This window comes from Ascidiella aspersa, chromosome 8, assembly GCF_963924565.1.
Source record: "Ascidiella aspersa chromosome 8, kaAscAspe10.2, whole genome shotgun sequence".
Lineage (NCBI taxonomy): Eukaryota > Metazoa > Chordata > Ascidiacea > Phlebobranchia > Ascidiidae > Ascidiella > Ascidiella aspersa.
Window position 1 is genome coordinate 12,161,369 of NC_139454.1, and position 15,919 is coordinate 12,177,287.

The following is a 15,919-nucleotide window of genomic DNA, read 5'->3' on the forward strand; positions in this document are numbered from 1 at the left end:
CCACAGAATAATTTAGTTGAACAAATTCTTTTCTATAACTAACACAATTATGTATAAAGGGCAGTTTACTTGTAAAGTTAGATGCAGGTTGTGAGTCTATTGATTCCTGCATTCCAGAAATTGACCGAACCATAAAATTGTGGTTGATATTTGCATCTAAACCAGTAACATTGAAAGAAAGTGAATTTACAATCGCATTATTTTTTTTAACTCCATCAGCATAAACATTATATCCATCAAGTATTCCAGCAGCTGGTCTGACCCACTTCAAAACCACACTATTGAATGTTGTTGCTCCAGTAGACAAACCGGTTGGGGGGTCTGGGTCTGTAATGCAAATATGTTCAAGTGTCTTTAAGACAGATAAACCTCTAGGCAATAAACAACTTTAATGCATAAATGTAAAAACAAATAATAATGCATGCAACAACTTCACTGGACAATATGTAGGTTAATGTAAATAAGACTTCCATTGCAACACACCCATTCCAGAAGTTATCAACAGTAGGCAAATATATTTACCATAACTTGCAAGACAAATGCATTATTTTGCTTTTTACACAAAATGCATGGTAAGTAGTTTGTTAAAAAATTCATTTTTGGCAAACGTATTGCAGTCTGCTGATGTCTCTTTAGACTTAGAGAATACTAGTATCACAGATTAGTCCTAGACATGATCCCCAAAGTAGTCTTTACTTCTTAAGCAAGAAAGGGGGGTGATAGCAGATGACCATTCTTAAAACAGTGTTTCTCATGATAGATCTATGATTAAATAATCCACAAAGTTCTGCAATAATTTAAAAAGATAGATAGTCTGTTTGTATTTTGATTGCTTGTTGTTGTTGCTGCTGCGCTACCATTTGCACCAATATTTTTGAAGCAGTAGCTTTCTACAGGCACAAAAGAAACAACTAATTAGCAATATTGTGTTGCTGTTTTAGTATTTGCTAAGAAAGATAAGTTTGCCTAAAAAAAAAGTTTTTTCTGGACCGTAAGTGCAAATTTGAATATGATATTCAACCTGGTTAGTCACTCTTATAAAATCACAAAAACATGCAAATTATTAAACTACAATTGAAAGGCAGTTTTTTTTTGGTAAACAAACGAGCAGGCAATATGTGTAAGTCTTTTACAACAAATTAAGTATATAAGATTAAATAGACGTTTTTCAGTCTAGTTTTGTTTCGTCAAAATACTTTTTGCAATTTTTTTAATGTACTTTGGGAAAATGCTAGTTTACCTGTATTTTGATTAATTGTCGATGCGTTTGCGCTACCATTTGTACCACTGCTTTCAGCAGTAACTGTAGCGCTGTAGCTTTCACCAGGCACTAAACTTCCAACTACCTGAAAGTAGTTTGCTGCAGTTCCAGTATATTTCTTAGTTTGGTGTGTAACAACACCTTTCGAGTCGGTTAGAGCAATGTGAAAATCAGTCACAACAAAGTTGGATTCACTAATGGTCCAGTTGACTTGCAAAGCTGTGGTTGGGTTAGTTACATCCTGAGCAAGTGTAACTGTTGCAGGAGTCGGAGGATCTTGGAAGAAAATGCAGGTTTATGAAGTACAGTCTTACTAGAATAATTTTTCAAAAAATAATTTGGAAACCATGTTCCACCAGACATTTTGCGGTCTGTATTTGTTTGAAACAACTTGTAGTCTGTTTGGTGTTATAAATAGCCAATGCAGTAGTAACAGTGAACCTACTTTTCGTCAATCAGACAAAAAGAAAACAACAAACTTTAAATTACTATCGTCCAGTAGCTTTCAGCGCTGTGATTTGTTTAAATTATAAAAACCAAGTAAACAATTGTTAATCACAGAAAAACACTTAATGTTGAACCGAACTACAATCTACGTACTACACCAGCAGTGTTCCTGATTATCATTTTTTTCAAACTGTTGTTCAAGGAAGTATGTAACTAAACAAACTATCAAGTTATATTTCTATAAATTTCCAAAACCAAACATCTTACGTAGCCAACAAGATCACTATTTGCAATGATACTTAAATCTAATACCTTCTGTACCCAATTTAACACACAAACGTTTTCCAATGGTTTAACTTTCAAGGTGAATTAGTATTTTTATGCCAAGTGCAAACAGAAATCAGCCTAATCTAGTCCATTATACTTACATACAAAAATAAAAGTGCACAAAATAGTTCATTTATGCTGCAAGCAAATGAAAAAGGCTTGATTCAATATTTTAAAGCTATATGGAAAAAAACTGCATCTTGCTTAGGAGGATAGGACAATAAAAGGTTTGGGAAACACAGCTCTTGTTACTATTTATACAATATGCAGTGAATCTATTTCAAGCAATTTTAAAAGAACGTCACCGTCATATATATGTATGGCCAGATGATTAGTAAAATGGTTTACAAATTTGGAATACTATTAAACATGTAAATCAAAAAAACAAATTTACTCTTTTCTTTGTTAAGATGTATCTTGCAATAAAAGTCTTTTAAAGTAGTGTAAAAACATATTCATTTAATTAAGACTCTCTGCAGTCCATTTTTGTTTCAGAAAATGGCATCTTGCAAATTTTAACAGACATTTTACAGTCTGTTGTTTATTTCAACATAAGTACCACTTCGCAGTGTGTGGACGTGGCAATTGCATGTTGATGTACCTGTATATTGATTGTCCACTGTTGATGTTGAGCTACCATTAGTACCAGTACTTTCAGAAGTAACTGTGGCATTGTAGCTTTCACCAGGTACTAAACTTCCAACTACCTGAAAGTAACTCCCTGATATTACGGTATTTGCCTTAGTTTGACGTGTAACAACTCCTTTTGAGCCGATTAGAACAATGTGAAAAGCAGTCACAACAAAGTTGGATTCACTTATGGTCCAGTTGACTTGCAAAGCTGTGGTTGGGTTAGTTACATCCTGAGCAAGTAAAACTGTTGCAGGAGTCGGAGGATCTTGGAAGAAAATGCAGGTTTATGAAGTACAGTCTTACTAGAATAATTTTTCAAAAAATAATTTGGAAACCATGTTCTACCAGACATTTTGCGGTCTGTATTTGTTTGAAACAACTCGTAGTCTGTTTGGTGTTATAAAGAGCCAATGTAGTAGTAACAGGGAACCTCCTTTTTGTCAATCAGACAAAAATAAAACAACAAACTTTAAATTACTATCGTCCAGTAGCTTTCAGAGCTGTGATGGGATTAGTTTAAATCATAAAAAACTAATGAGACAATTGTTATTTACAGAAAAACACCTAATGTTGAACTAAATTACAATCTACGTACTACACCAGCAATGTTCCTGATTATCATTTTTTTCAAACTGTTGTTCAAGGAAGTATGTATCTAAACAAACTATTAAGTTATATTTCTATAAATTTCCAAAACCAAACATCTTACGTAGCCAACAAGATCACTATTTGCAATGATACTTAAGTCTAATACCTTCTTTACCCAATTTAATACACAAACGTTTTCCAATCGTTTAACTTTCAAGGTGAATTATGTATTTTTATGCCAAGTGCAAACAGAAATGAGCCTAATCTAGTTCATTTTACTTACATACAAAAATAAAAGTGCACAAAATAGTTTCATTTATGCTGCAAGCAAATAAAAATGGCTTGATTCAATATTTTAAGGTTATATGGAAAAATACTGCATCTTGCTTAGGAGGATAGGACAACACAAGGTTTGGCAAACACAGCTCTTGTTACTATTTATACAATTTGCAGTGAATCTATTTCAAGCAATTTTAAAAGAATGTCACCGTCATATATATGTATGGCCAGATGATAGGTAAAATGATTTCCAAATTTGGAATACTATTAAACATGTAAATGAAAACAATTTTACTCTTTTGTTTGTCAAGATGTATCTTGCAATAAAAGTCTTTGAAAGTAGTGTAAATCATATTCATTTAATTAAGACTCTCTGCAGCCAATTTTTGTTTTAGAAAATGACAACTTGCAAATTTTAACAGACATTTTACAGTCTGTTGTTTATTCGAACATAAGTATCACTTCGCAGTGTGTGGACTTGGCAATTGCATGTTGATGTACCTGTATATTGATTGTCCACTGTTGATGTTGAGCTGCCATTAGTACCAGTACTTTCAGAAGTAACTGTGGCATTGTAGCTTTCACCAGGAACTAAACTTCCAACTACATGAGAGTAACTTGCTGCTGTTCCAGTATTTGCCTTAGTTTGACGTGTAACAACTCCTTTTGAGTCGATTAGGACAATGTGAAAAGCAGTGACAACAAAGTTGAATTCACTTATGGTCCAGTTGACTTGCAAAGCTGTGGTTGAGTTAGTGGCATCCTGAGCAAGTATAACTGTTGCAGGAGTCGGAGGATCTTGGAAGAAAATGCAGGTTCATAAAGTACAGTCTTACTAGAATAATTTAAAAAAAAATAATTTGGAAACCATGTTTTACCAGACATTTTGCGGTCTGTATTTGTTTGAAACAACTCATAGTCTGTTTATATTATAAATAGCCAATGCAGTAGTAACAGGGAACCTCCTTTTTGTCAATCAGACAAAAAGAAAACAACAAACTTTAAATTACTATCGTCCAGTAGCTTTCAGAGCTGTGATGGGATTAGTTTAAATCATAAAAACTAATGAGACAATTGTTATTTACAGAAAAACACCTAATGTTGAACTAAATTACAATCTACGTACTACACCAGCAATGTTCCTGATTATCATTTTTCAAACTGTTGTTCAAGGAAGTATGTATCTAAACAAACTATTAAGTTATATTTCTATAAATTTCCAAAACCAAACATCTTACATAGTCAACAAGATCACTATTTGCAATGATACTTAAGTCCAATACCTTCTTTACCCAATTTAATACACAAACGTTTTCCAATGGTTTAACTTTCAAGGTGAATTATGTATTTTTATGCCAAGTGCAAACAGAAATGAGCCTAATCTAGTTCATTTTACTTACATACAAAAATAAAAGTGCACAAAATAGTTTCATTTATGCTGCAAGCAAATAAAACTGGCTTGATTCAATATTTTAAGGCTATATGGAAAAATACTGCATCTTGCTTAGGAGGATAGGACAACACAAGGTTTGGCAAACACAGCTCTTGTTACTATTTATACAATTTGCAGTGAATCTATTTCAAGCAATTTTAAAAGAATGTCACCGTCATATATATGTATGGCCAGATGATAGGTAAAATGATTTCCAAATTTGGAATACTATTAAACATGTAAATGAAAACAATTTTACTCTTTTGTTTGTCAAGATGTATCTTGCAATAAAAGTCTTTTAAAGCAGTGTAAAAACATATTCATTTAATTAAGACTCTCTGCAGCCCATTTTTGTTTTAGAAAATGGCATCTTGCAAATTTTAACAGACATTTTACAGTCTGTTGTTTATTTCAACATAAGTACCACTTCGCAGTGTGTGGACGTGGCAATTGCATGTTGATGTACCTGTATATTGATTGTCCACTGTCGATGTTGAGCTACCATTTGTACCAGTACTTTCAGAAGTAACTGTGGCATTGTAGCTTTCACCAGGAACTAAACTTCTAACTACCTGAAAGTAACTCCCTGCTTTTCCGGTATTTGCCTTAGTTTGACGTGTAACAACTCCTTTTGAGTCGATTAGAACAATGTGAAAAGCAGTCACAACAAAGTTGGATTCACTTATGGTCCAGTTGACTTGCAAAGCTGTGGTTGGGTTAGTTACATCCTGAGCAAGTAAAACTGTTGCAGGAGTCGGAGGATCTTGGAAGAAAATGCAGGTTTATGAAGTACAGTCTTACTAGAATAATTTTTGAAAAAATAACTTGGAAACCATGTTCTACCAGACATTTTGCGGTCTGTATTTGTTTGAAACAACTCGTAGTCTGTTTGGTGTTATAAAGAGCCAATGTAGTAGTAACAGGGAACCTCCTTTTTGTCAATCAGACAAAAATAAAACAACAAACTTTAAATTACTATCGTCCAGTAGCTTTCAGAGCTGTGATGGGATTAGTTTAAATCATAAAAACTAATGAGACAATTGTTATTTACAGAAAAACACCTAATGTTGAACTAAATTACAATCTATGTACTACACCAGCAATGTTCCTGATTATCATTTTTTTCAAACTGTTATTCAAGGAAGTATGTATCTAAACAAACTATTAAGTTATATTTCTATAAATTTCCAAAACCAAACATCTTACGTAGCCAACAAGATCACTATTTGCAATGATACTTAAGTCTAATACCTTCTTTACCCAATTTAATACACAAACGTTTTCCAATGGTTTAACTTTCAAGGTGAATTATGTATTTTTATGCCAAGTGCAAACAGAAATGAGCCTAATCTAGTTCATTTTACTTACATACAAAAATAAAAGTGCACAAAATAGTTTCATTTATGCTGCAAGCAAATAAAAATGGCTTGATTCAATATTTTAAGGCTATATGGAAAAATACTGCATCTTGCTTAGGAGGATAGGACAACACAAGGTTTGGCAAACACAGCTCTTGTTACTATTTATACAATTTGCAGTGAATCTATTTCAAGCAATTTTAAAAGAATGTCACCGCCATATATATGTATGGCCAGATGATAGGTAAAATGATTTCCAAATTTGGAATACTATTAAACATGTAAATGAAAACAATTTTACTCTTTTGTTTGTCAAGATGTATCTTGCAATAAAAGTCTTTTAAAGCAGTGTAAAAACATATTCATTTAATTAAGACTCTCTGCAGCCCATTTTTGTTTTAGAAAATGGCATCTTGCAAATTTTAACAGACATTTTACAGTCTGTTGTTTATTTGAACATAAGTACCACTTCGCAGTGTGTGGACTTGGCAATTGCATGTTGATGTACCTGTATATTGATTGTCCACTGTCGATGTTGAGCTACCATTTGTACCAGTACTTTCAGAAGTAACTGTGGCATTGTAGCTTTCACCAGGAACTAAACTTCTAACTACCTGAAAGTAACTCCCTGCTTTTCCGGTATTTGCCTTAGTTTGACGTGTAACAACTCCTTTTAAGTCGATTAGAACAATGTGAAAAGCAGTCACAACAAATTTGGATTCACTTATGGTCCAGTTGACTTGCAAAGCTGTGGTTGAGTTAGTTACATCCTGAGCAAGTATAATTGTTGCAGGAGTCGGAGGATCTTGGAAGAAAATGCAGGTTCATGAAGTACAGTCTTACTAGAATAATTTTTCAAAAAGTAATTTGGAAACCATGTTTGACCAGACATTTTGCGATCTGTATTTGTTTGAAACAACTCGTAGTCTGTTTGGTGTTATAAAGAGCCAATGTAGTAGTAACAGGGAACCTCCTTTTTGTCAATCAGACAAAAAGAAAACAACAAACTTTAAATTACTATCGTCCAGTAGCTTTCAGAGCTGTGATGGGATTAGTTTAAATCATAAAAACTAATGAGACAATTGTTATTTACAGAAAAACACCTAATGTTGAACTAAATTACAATCTACGTACTACACCAGCAATGTTCCTGATTATCATTTTTTTCAAACTGTTGTTCAAGGAAGTATGTATCTAAACAAACTATTAAGTTATATTTCTATAAATTTCCAAAACCAAACATCTTACGTAGCCAACAAGATCACTATTTGCAATGATACTTAAATCTAATACCTTCTGTACCCAATTTAATACACAAACGTTTTCCAATGGTTTAACTTTCAAGGTGAATTAGTATTTTTATGCCAAGTGCAAACAGAAATGAGCCTAATCTAGTCCATTATACTTACATACAAAAATAAAAGTGCACAAAATAGTTCATTTATGCTGCAAGCAAATGAAAAAGGCTTGATTCAATATTTTAAAGCTATATGGAAAAAAACTGCATCTTGCTTAGGAGGATAGGACAATAAAAGGTTTGGGAAACACAGCTCTTGTTACTATTTATACAATATGCAGTGAATCTATTTCAAGCAATTTTAAAAGAACGTCACCGTCATATATATGTATGGCCAGATGATAAGTAAAATGGTTTACAAATTTGGAATACTATTAAACATGTAAATCAAAAAAACAAATTTACTCTTTTCTTTGTTAAGATGTATCTTGCAATAAAAGTCTTTTAAAGTAGTGTAAAAACATATTCATTTAATTAAGACTCTCTGCAGTCCATTTTTGTTTCAGAAAATGGCATCTTGCAAATTTTAACAGACATTTTACAGTCTGTTGTTTATTTCAACATAAGTACCACTTCGCAGTGTGTGGACGTGGCAATTGCATGTTGATGTACCTGTATATTGATTGTCCACTGTCGATGTTGAGCTGCCATTAGTACCAGTACTTTCAGAAGTAACTGTGGCATTGTAGCTTTCACCAGGTACTAAACTTCCAACTACATGAGAGTAACTTGCTGTTGTTCCAGTATTTGCCTTAGTTTGACGTGTAACAACTCCTTTTGAGTCGATTAGGACAATGTGAAAAGCAGTGACAACAAAGTTGAATTCACTTATGGTCCAGTTGACTTGCAAAGCTGTGGTTGAGTTAGTGGCATCCTGAGCAAGTATAACTGTTGCAGGAGTCGGAGGATCTTGGAAGAAAATGCAGGTTCATAAAGTACAGTCTTACTAGAATAATTTAAAAAAAAATAATTTGGAAACCATGTTTTACCAGACATTTTGCGGTCTGTATTTGTTTGAAACAACTCATAGTCTCTCAATATTTTAAGGTTATATGGAAAAATACTGCATCTTGCTTAGGAGGATAGGACAACACAAGGTTTGGCAAACACAGCTCTTGTTACTATTTATACAATTTGCAGTGAATCTATTTCAAGCAATTTTAAAAGAATGTCACCGTCATATATATGTATGGCCAGATGATAGGTAAAATGATTTCCAAATTTGGAATACTATTAAACATGTAAATGAAAACAATTTTACTCTTTTGTTTGTCAAGATGTATCTTGCAATAAAAGTCTTTTAAAGTAGTGTAAAAACATATTCATTTAATTAAGACTCTCTGCAGCCAATTTTTGTTTTAGAAAATGGCATCTTGCAAATTTTAACAGACATTTTACAGTCTGTTGTTTATTCGAACATAAGTATCACTTTGCAGTGTGTGGACTTGGCACTTGCATGTTGATGTACCTGTATATTGATTGTCCACTGTTGATGTTGAGCTGCCATTTGTACCAGTACTTTCAGAAGTAATTGTGGCATTGTAGCTTTCACCAGGTACTAAACTTCCAACTACCTGAAAGTAACTCACTGCTGTTCCGTTATTTGCCTTAGTTTGATGTGTAACAACTCCTTTTGAGTCGATTAGAACAATGTGAAAAGCAGTCACAACAAAGTTGGATTCACTTATGGTCCAGTTGACTTGCAAAGCTGTGGTTGAGTTAGTTACATCCTGAGCAAGTAAAACTGTTGCAGGAGTCGGAGGATCTTGGAAGAAAATGCAGGTTCATGAAGTACAGTCTTACTAGAATAATTTTTGAAAAAGTAATTTGGAAACCATGTTTGACCAGACATTTTGCGATCTGTATTTGTTTGAAACAACTCGTAGTCTGTTTGGTGTTATAAAGAGCCAATGTAGTAGTAACAGGGAACCTCCTTTTTGTCAATCAGACAAAAAGAAAACAACAAACTTTAAATTACTATCGTCCAGTAGCTTTCAGAGCTGTGATGGGATTAGTTTAAATCATAAAAACTAATGAGACAATTGTTATTTACAGAAAAACACCTAATGTTGAACTAAATTACAATCTACGTACTACACCAGCAATGTTACTGATTATCATTTTTTTCAAACTGTTGTTCAAGGAAGTATGTATCTAAACAAACTATTAAGTTATATTTCTAAAAATTTCCAAAACCAAACATCTTACGTAGCCAACAAGATCACTATTTGCAATGATACTTAAGTCTAATACCTTCTTTACCCAATTTAATACACAAACGTTTTCCAATGGTTTAACTTTCAAGGTGAATTATGTATTTTTATGCCAAGTGCAAACAGAAATGAGCCTAATCTAGTTCATTTTACTTACATACAAAAATAAAAGTGCACAAAATAGTTCATTTATGCTGCAAGCAAATAAAAAGGCTTGATTCAATATTTTAAAGCTATATGGAAAAAACTGCATCTTGCTGAGGAGGATAGGACAATAAAAGGTTTGGCGAACACAGCTCTTGTTGCTATTTATACAATTTACAGTGAATCTATTTCAAGCAATTTAAAAAGAACGTCACCGTCATATATATGTATGGCCAGATGATAGGTAAAATGATTTACAAATTTGGAATACTATTAAACATGTAAATGAAAACAATTTTACTCTTTTGTTTGTTAAGATGTATCTTGCAATAAAAGTCTTTTGAAATAGTGTAAAGACATATTCATTTAATTAAGGCTCTCTGCAGCCAATTTTTGTTTTAGAAAATGGCATCTTGCAAAGTTTAACAGACATTTTACAGTCTGTTGTTTATTTGGACATCAGTAGCACTTCGCAGTGTTATGACTTGGCAATTGCATTTTTTACAGTTTGCTATTTGTAAACAGGGATAACCACTTGGCAGTGTGCTGACTTCATGTAATTAGATGTTAATGTACCTGTATTTAGATTAATCTCTGTCGATACTGAACTGCCATTTGAACCACTAATTTCAGGAAGAAGTGTGCCATTGCATTGTACCTTTTACTAGGCACTAAATTTCTAATAGAAGTGTTGTAATTTTTTACTGCCACTGACGTTTTATAAAGATGTATAGTAATAGATCCTTTAAGAGAAAATGTAAAAAGCACAGACAACGAAGTTTAAATCACTCATGTCACAAATAATTTGTAAAGATTTGGTTATAAAACTGGTTTAAACATTGTTATGAAAATATATGGTTTGACTACAGGTAATTGCGCTTGAAAAAAAGTTTTGCGCGGATTCGTTAAACTTGAACTATCTTTTACTGAAACTCTGCCTAACACAAAAACTTCTAAATATACCTATATAAAATTAACTAACGCTGGGGCCTGGAATACATACTTAAACACAATATTGATAAGTGATAAAATCACATTGTAACATGTTGTAAACCGCATTGAGTGTGACGTAACATTTCCAGTGTGACATAACATTGGGCGAACATCTTGCCACATACTTACATCTCACAAACTTTCTGTTTTATTATGTAGATACTGTTTTGGCAGCCATGTTAAAAATAACAACTTTCTGGTGCTCCGCTCCTCCTAGATTTTTAATATGTTATTGTTGATCATAAATACTACCCAAAACCGTTGAAAAACCTTTTGTAGGAATTTTTTTGATGTTCAGGCTATATATTTCATATTTTGATCCGCCTATGTTTACAAAAACTGATGGCCGATACTTGGAATTTTATTGTAATAACAATGCGACCAAAAGCCAAATAATGTCATTATTAACGCTAATTAATCAAAATTTGTCACAGCGTTAACAGCATTACTGACAAATTTGCAGGGATTTAGCAATCCATTTATTTCCTAATTTAAAGCAATAGTTTCTTAGAAATTAAACTTTCAGGGTAAAAAATATTTGGTTGGAAAGCAAAGTATTAAACATATAAACTCGCTATTGAATCAGCACTAAGATCACCCTAGTACAGGACTAGCATGGTACTATCACTTGATATCAGGTATGGACTCCAATCAGACACTATCTGACATCCCCACTTACAAGCTAAATTAGATTTTCAACAATTATAATAATTTTTGCTTTTTTCAGTGGCACGTTTTTATCATTTTTATCACCAAAAAAAATCGAGCCTTTATAACAAGCTGCTGATTTAAATAGGATCTAAAACCATGAAGTGTGATTGGTTTCAAAGATTACTGCAGTATACAAATACAAAAATCTGTATGATATGTATTAAAGACAAAAAGCATCAGCTAGGCTTTTCGTGTGTAAAACAATAACAACCTAACATCAGTTGTATCAGAAAATCAAACCTGAAAAAAATAAATGAACAGTAGTCAGCAATTTTCATCTGTAAAAAAATAACTTTCGCTAGCAAAAGTTATGACAAACTTGACATCTGTATTTGGTCAGTTGAAGTGTGTATGGGTTAAGAAATAAAAAACAAACTTTGGTTTTCATATACATGCTCATGTATAAGAGTAATTTATGTGTCTCATTTTTCTTCATATAATTGCAGTGTTAGGATCTATTATAATACTACAGGATCATTATATAAGAAATTGTTAGAAAAAAAAAGCTGAACTATTTTTTAACAGTACTATTTCAAACAAAACTTAACCAAACAAAAAACACATACTGTACAACGCCAATATCATACAACAATGTACACAAATGAGAGTCATACATAAACATATAATTCTTACTTGTGGTAACAACAGTTGTTCCATTAACATTTCCACCAGTATGTAGAGCTTCAACTGAGACAGAATACTTTTTTCCTGGAATAAGACCACTAATTGTTGTGCTTCTTCCAGAGATCTCATTTACTGTACCATCAGTTGGTGTATGGTAAACAAAATATCCAGTTGCTTCGGTAACCTCAGTCCAAGATACATCAACAATGGTTGTTGGAGTGTCTGACCTTGTTGCAGTAACTACAGGTATTGCCGGTTCTATAAAAACAATTTTGGTAAATAAAGGCACTTGTCCAAAGCAATTATTTACAAGCATTCATCATACATGTAATTACCAAAATGTTTTTTTGTTGCAGCTGCATTTTAACCACATGCATAAGGTTTAGTATTTACATTGACAATGTGATAAGTAACCTGCCATGTGCTATAGCACAAGTTAGCGTTGTAAAACAAACACGAGTTTTGTTGTTAACTCAAAATGTTTTTTTATGGTAGATTTTTCAATAATCCAACAAATATATTTTTCTTACTTGTGGTAGCTACAGCTTTTCCAGCATTACTTTTACCACCAGGATGTTCTGCACGAACTGAAACATTATAGGTTGTCCCACTACTTAAACCACTGATGGTGGCACTAGTGGCAGCAACAGGGTTTGAAGGAGCCAATGAACTCCCAGAAGGATTAGGAATCCAGTTGACTGTATAACCTGTTGCTTCATTAACAGCTCCCCAGGTAACAAATATGCTGCCCATTGTATCGTCAATTGACTGCACAGCATTAACCGGTTCTGGTACTGCAGGCTCTGAAAGTTGTTTTACATTTTATACGAAAATTAATTATACTACAGCTAATCTGTTGATATATTTAGAGTATTTTTTTCTTTTCCTACATTGAAGTCACATCAACATTATATTTATCTTTTGCTGCAACATTAGGTTTTTTGTATAACTTTTAAAAACTAATTGTTTAAACAAAAGCTTTGCTAGAAATCTAAATCACCGGTTCTTTATTTTTTAGAAACCCAAATCTTATCATTAATAGCCTGTAGAGGTGGTGACCGAAGTGACCCTGTATATAATAATGTTCAAAGTAGAATCCCTAGGGATTCTAGAACCAGGGGCATAGCGTGGGTGGTGTCTAGGAGTCTTGACATCCCCCTTTGAAATCTCAGCAAAAAAATTTGATCAGGAAACTAAATCCGTGATTGCTGTGTAGTTACTTCGGCAATATTGCACCTGGCACGAAAAACACGTCGATGCTTATAACCGCCACCGCCTAATCACCGCTTGTTATATTATAGTTGTTTTATTTAGTTCGCCATCACCGACTCAAGGAATCTCAAACAAGCCTGATAACGAAGATATTTCATTGGGGAAACGAACAGACTTCTTAACACTGTAGAGAAAACAGGCGTGTAAGCTACAGCAATATGCATTTTAACATGTTCGCTGAGATTCTAAATTTTCGTTGTGTTCTTGTGTTGCCATTACCTTTAACTTTCTGTACTGTTCATAGGCGCCGAACTTGGGTCTGCAGCGTTATTTGACGCCCTGGAATTCGGCCAAGTTTCGTGTGCAACTTCACTTGATGAACACTATATTAAAGCTAGCATAATGTACACTGCAAGTAGCACAATCGTGGTTCATTAACAGTATGCGTAATTTTTCTGAATTAAAAGGGGAGAAGTACCATCTGTGTTCGTTCGCACCTATTAATTAAACCCAAGCGGCGGTGAAAAAACGAAATACCAGGTTGCGCTAATGTAGGTCAAGCTTAAGCAGATGAGTAAGCTGTGTTTAAAAAAAGTCTTTCTGTGATAAAACAAGCGTCAAGCCAATTAGTGAGTCTAAAATAGACAAGTGTTAACCTATTTCCTAACTTTTAAACTCCGTATAACACAGTGCTTCGTCTAGCGCCCCAATTCCTAATGTTTAATATGCTGAGACGTTTGGTCACTCAAATCGACAAATAAACTTAATATTTCAAACATAAGCTTTTAAACGCAAAACACATAAAAAATCCTCGTTCAATTACGCCGACTCCTCTTGCTTAAGTCTCTTCAATATTTAATATCGGTATAGCCCAAAAATACCCCCTCGCTTTGCTCGGTCCTTCTGCACGTATGCCTGATAATAAGTTACGAACACTGCTCAAAGTAGATTGGCACTAACCTTCGTCCGTCATAATTTTAATGTAGGACAAAACACGCATTAGCTTTAAGTACAATTAATTCTGACGAAGTTACAGGAGACATGTACCGCTTGTTTTAAACATAATATACAAAGTTGGAAAATTCGTTTGCGAGACCTGCTACGTTTTGTTGGTAATGAGCAAGCAGTGGTGTATCCAGGGTCGGGTTCGCCCCCCCCCCCCCCCTTTTCTTATCGTTTTTTGTTTGTTTTTGTCAGGGTTTTACTCACCGTCCGAAGCTGAGTGTTTTTACATGTATCAGGGTCACGGGTCCTAAGCTAATGTGAAACCAAAATCAAACGCGAAATGCCATTTTTCGTCTTTTGTTAGGTCGACCGTACACGCTAGATAGTTTTTCTCTTTCCCCTTTCGTTATTTGTTCGGGTTGGCTGATCAGCAAGTGTGTTCGACAATTAATAATAAAAATCAAACGGTTTCCTCTTTTTCACTCTGAAAACGTTGAGTTAGATGGTGCTGACGTATCTCGCTGTTTGTTGTCAGCGTTAATATCAGATGTTGGTTTAAGACTGGGGTCGGCAACCTACGGCCAGCGAGCCGATGTAATTCATCGGGACCGTCGCCTCGTTGACAAACTATACACGAGTCTATTTCAAATACTTTTTGACAATTTTAACTACGTAAATGCGAAAAATTTTTTAATGATTTTACTACGTCCGGTTTGTTTACGTTTTGTTTTTAAATTAAACCTAATTGCAATATTATTTTTTTCCTTTTACCTGTGGCGCACCTGGCAGCCTTCAAGAACATAATTTAGCACTCTTACTTGTAGTAGCAGTATCGTTACCGCCATCACTCAAACCACCAGAATTTTTTGCTTTCACAGTAACAACGTATGTTGTTCCTGTATTTAAGCCCTTAATAGTGGCATGAGTTGCAGTAGCATCAAGGTTGGTAGGATCCAATACACTTCCAATAGCAGTAGGTGACCAGCTTACATTATACTCTGTGGCCCCAGTCACTAGATTCCAACTTACATCAATTTGCTGAAATGCATTACTGGTCGATTGTGAAGCATTAACAACAGGTTTCACTGGAGCTGAAAAAAAAAGTAAATGAGGAAGCTTTAAACGGATTACTTTAGTAGTTGCGAACCCCATTTTCTAAAAACAGAATTGTTTTTGACATATTTTTTTTAAACATTTATTTGTCTGCTGTTTATTTACTCTTAACAGGTTCACGGCATTGCAATCCATTCATGCTTAAAATTTAGCTACTGCGTTGTGACCCACCGGTGGGTGCTGTGAAAAAAATTATTGTTTTTTTAGGTTCACTGCGATGCAATGTTAATTGCATCTCAAATAGTTTTGAGGGTTTATAATCTGGTACTCATAAAGTTAAACTTGTTCAAAAAAATTAAGCGGGTCCCATTTTTTAGCTATAAAATAGCGTGACGTTAAGTT

At 33.9% G+C, this 15,919-nt stretch overlaps 1 protein-coding gene across 1 annotated transcript in view; it reads right to left on the bottom strand.

Moving 5' to 3' along the window:
• LOC146136153 (receptor-type tyrosine-protein phosphatase eta-like) overlaps nt 1-13,060 on the bottom strand; it is a 42,749-nt gene extending 29,689 nt beyond the window's left edge. The window contains exons 1-9 of the mRNA XM_083396169.1: nt 12,838-13,060; nt 12,317-12,565; nt 9,091-9,387; nt 8,235-8,531; nt 5,434-5,730; nt 4,037-4,333; nt 2,637-2,933; nt 1,241-1,537; nt 70-327 (exon numbers count right to left, since the gene is read on the bottom strand). Of these exons, the coding sequence (XP_083252295.1) occupies nt 70-327; nt 1,241-1,537; nt 2,637-2,933; nt 4,037-4,333; nt 5,434-5,730; nt 8,235-8,531; nt 9,091-9,387; nt 12,317-12,565; nt 12,838-13,060 (2,512 nt within the window). The remainder of the gene's footprint in view (nt 1-69; nt 328-1,240; nt 1,538-2,636; nt 2,934-4,036; nt 4,334-5,433; nt 5,731-8,234; nt 8,532-9,090; nt 9,388-12,316; nt 12,566-12,837) is intronic.
• Nucleotides 13,061-15,919: the final 2,859 nt, after the last annotated feature.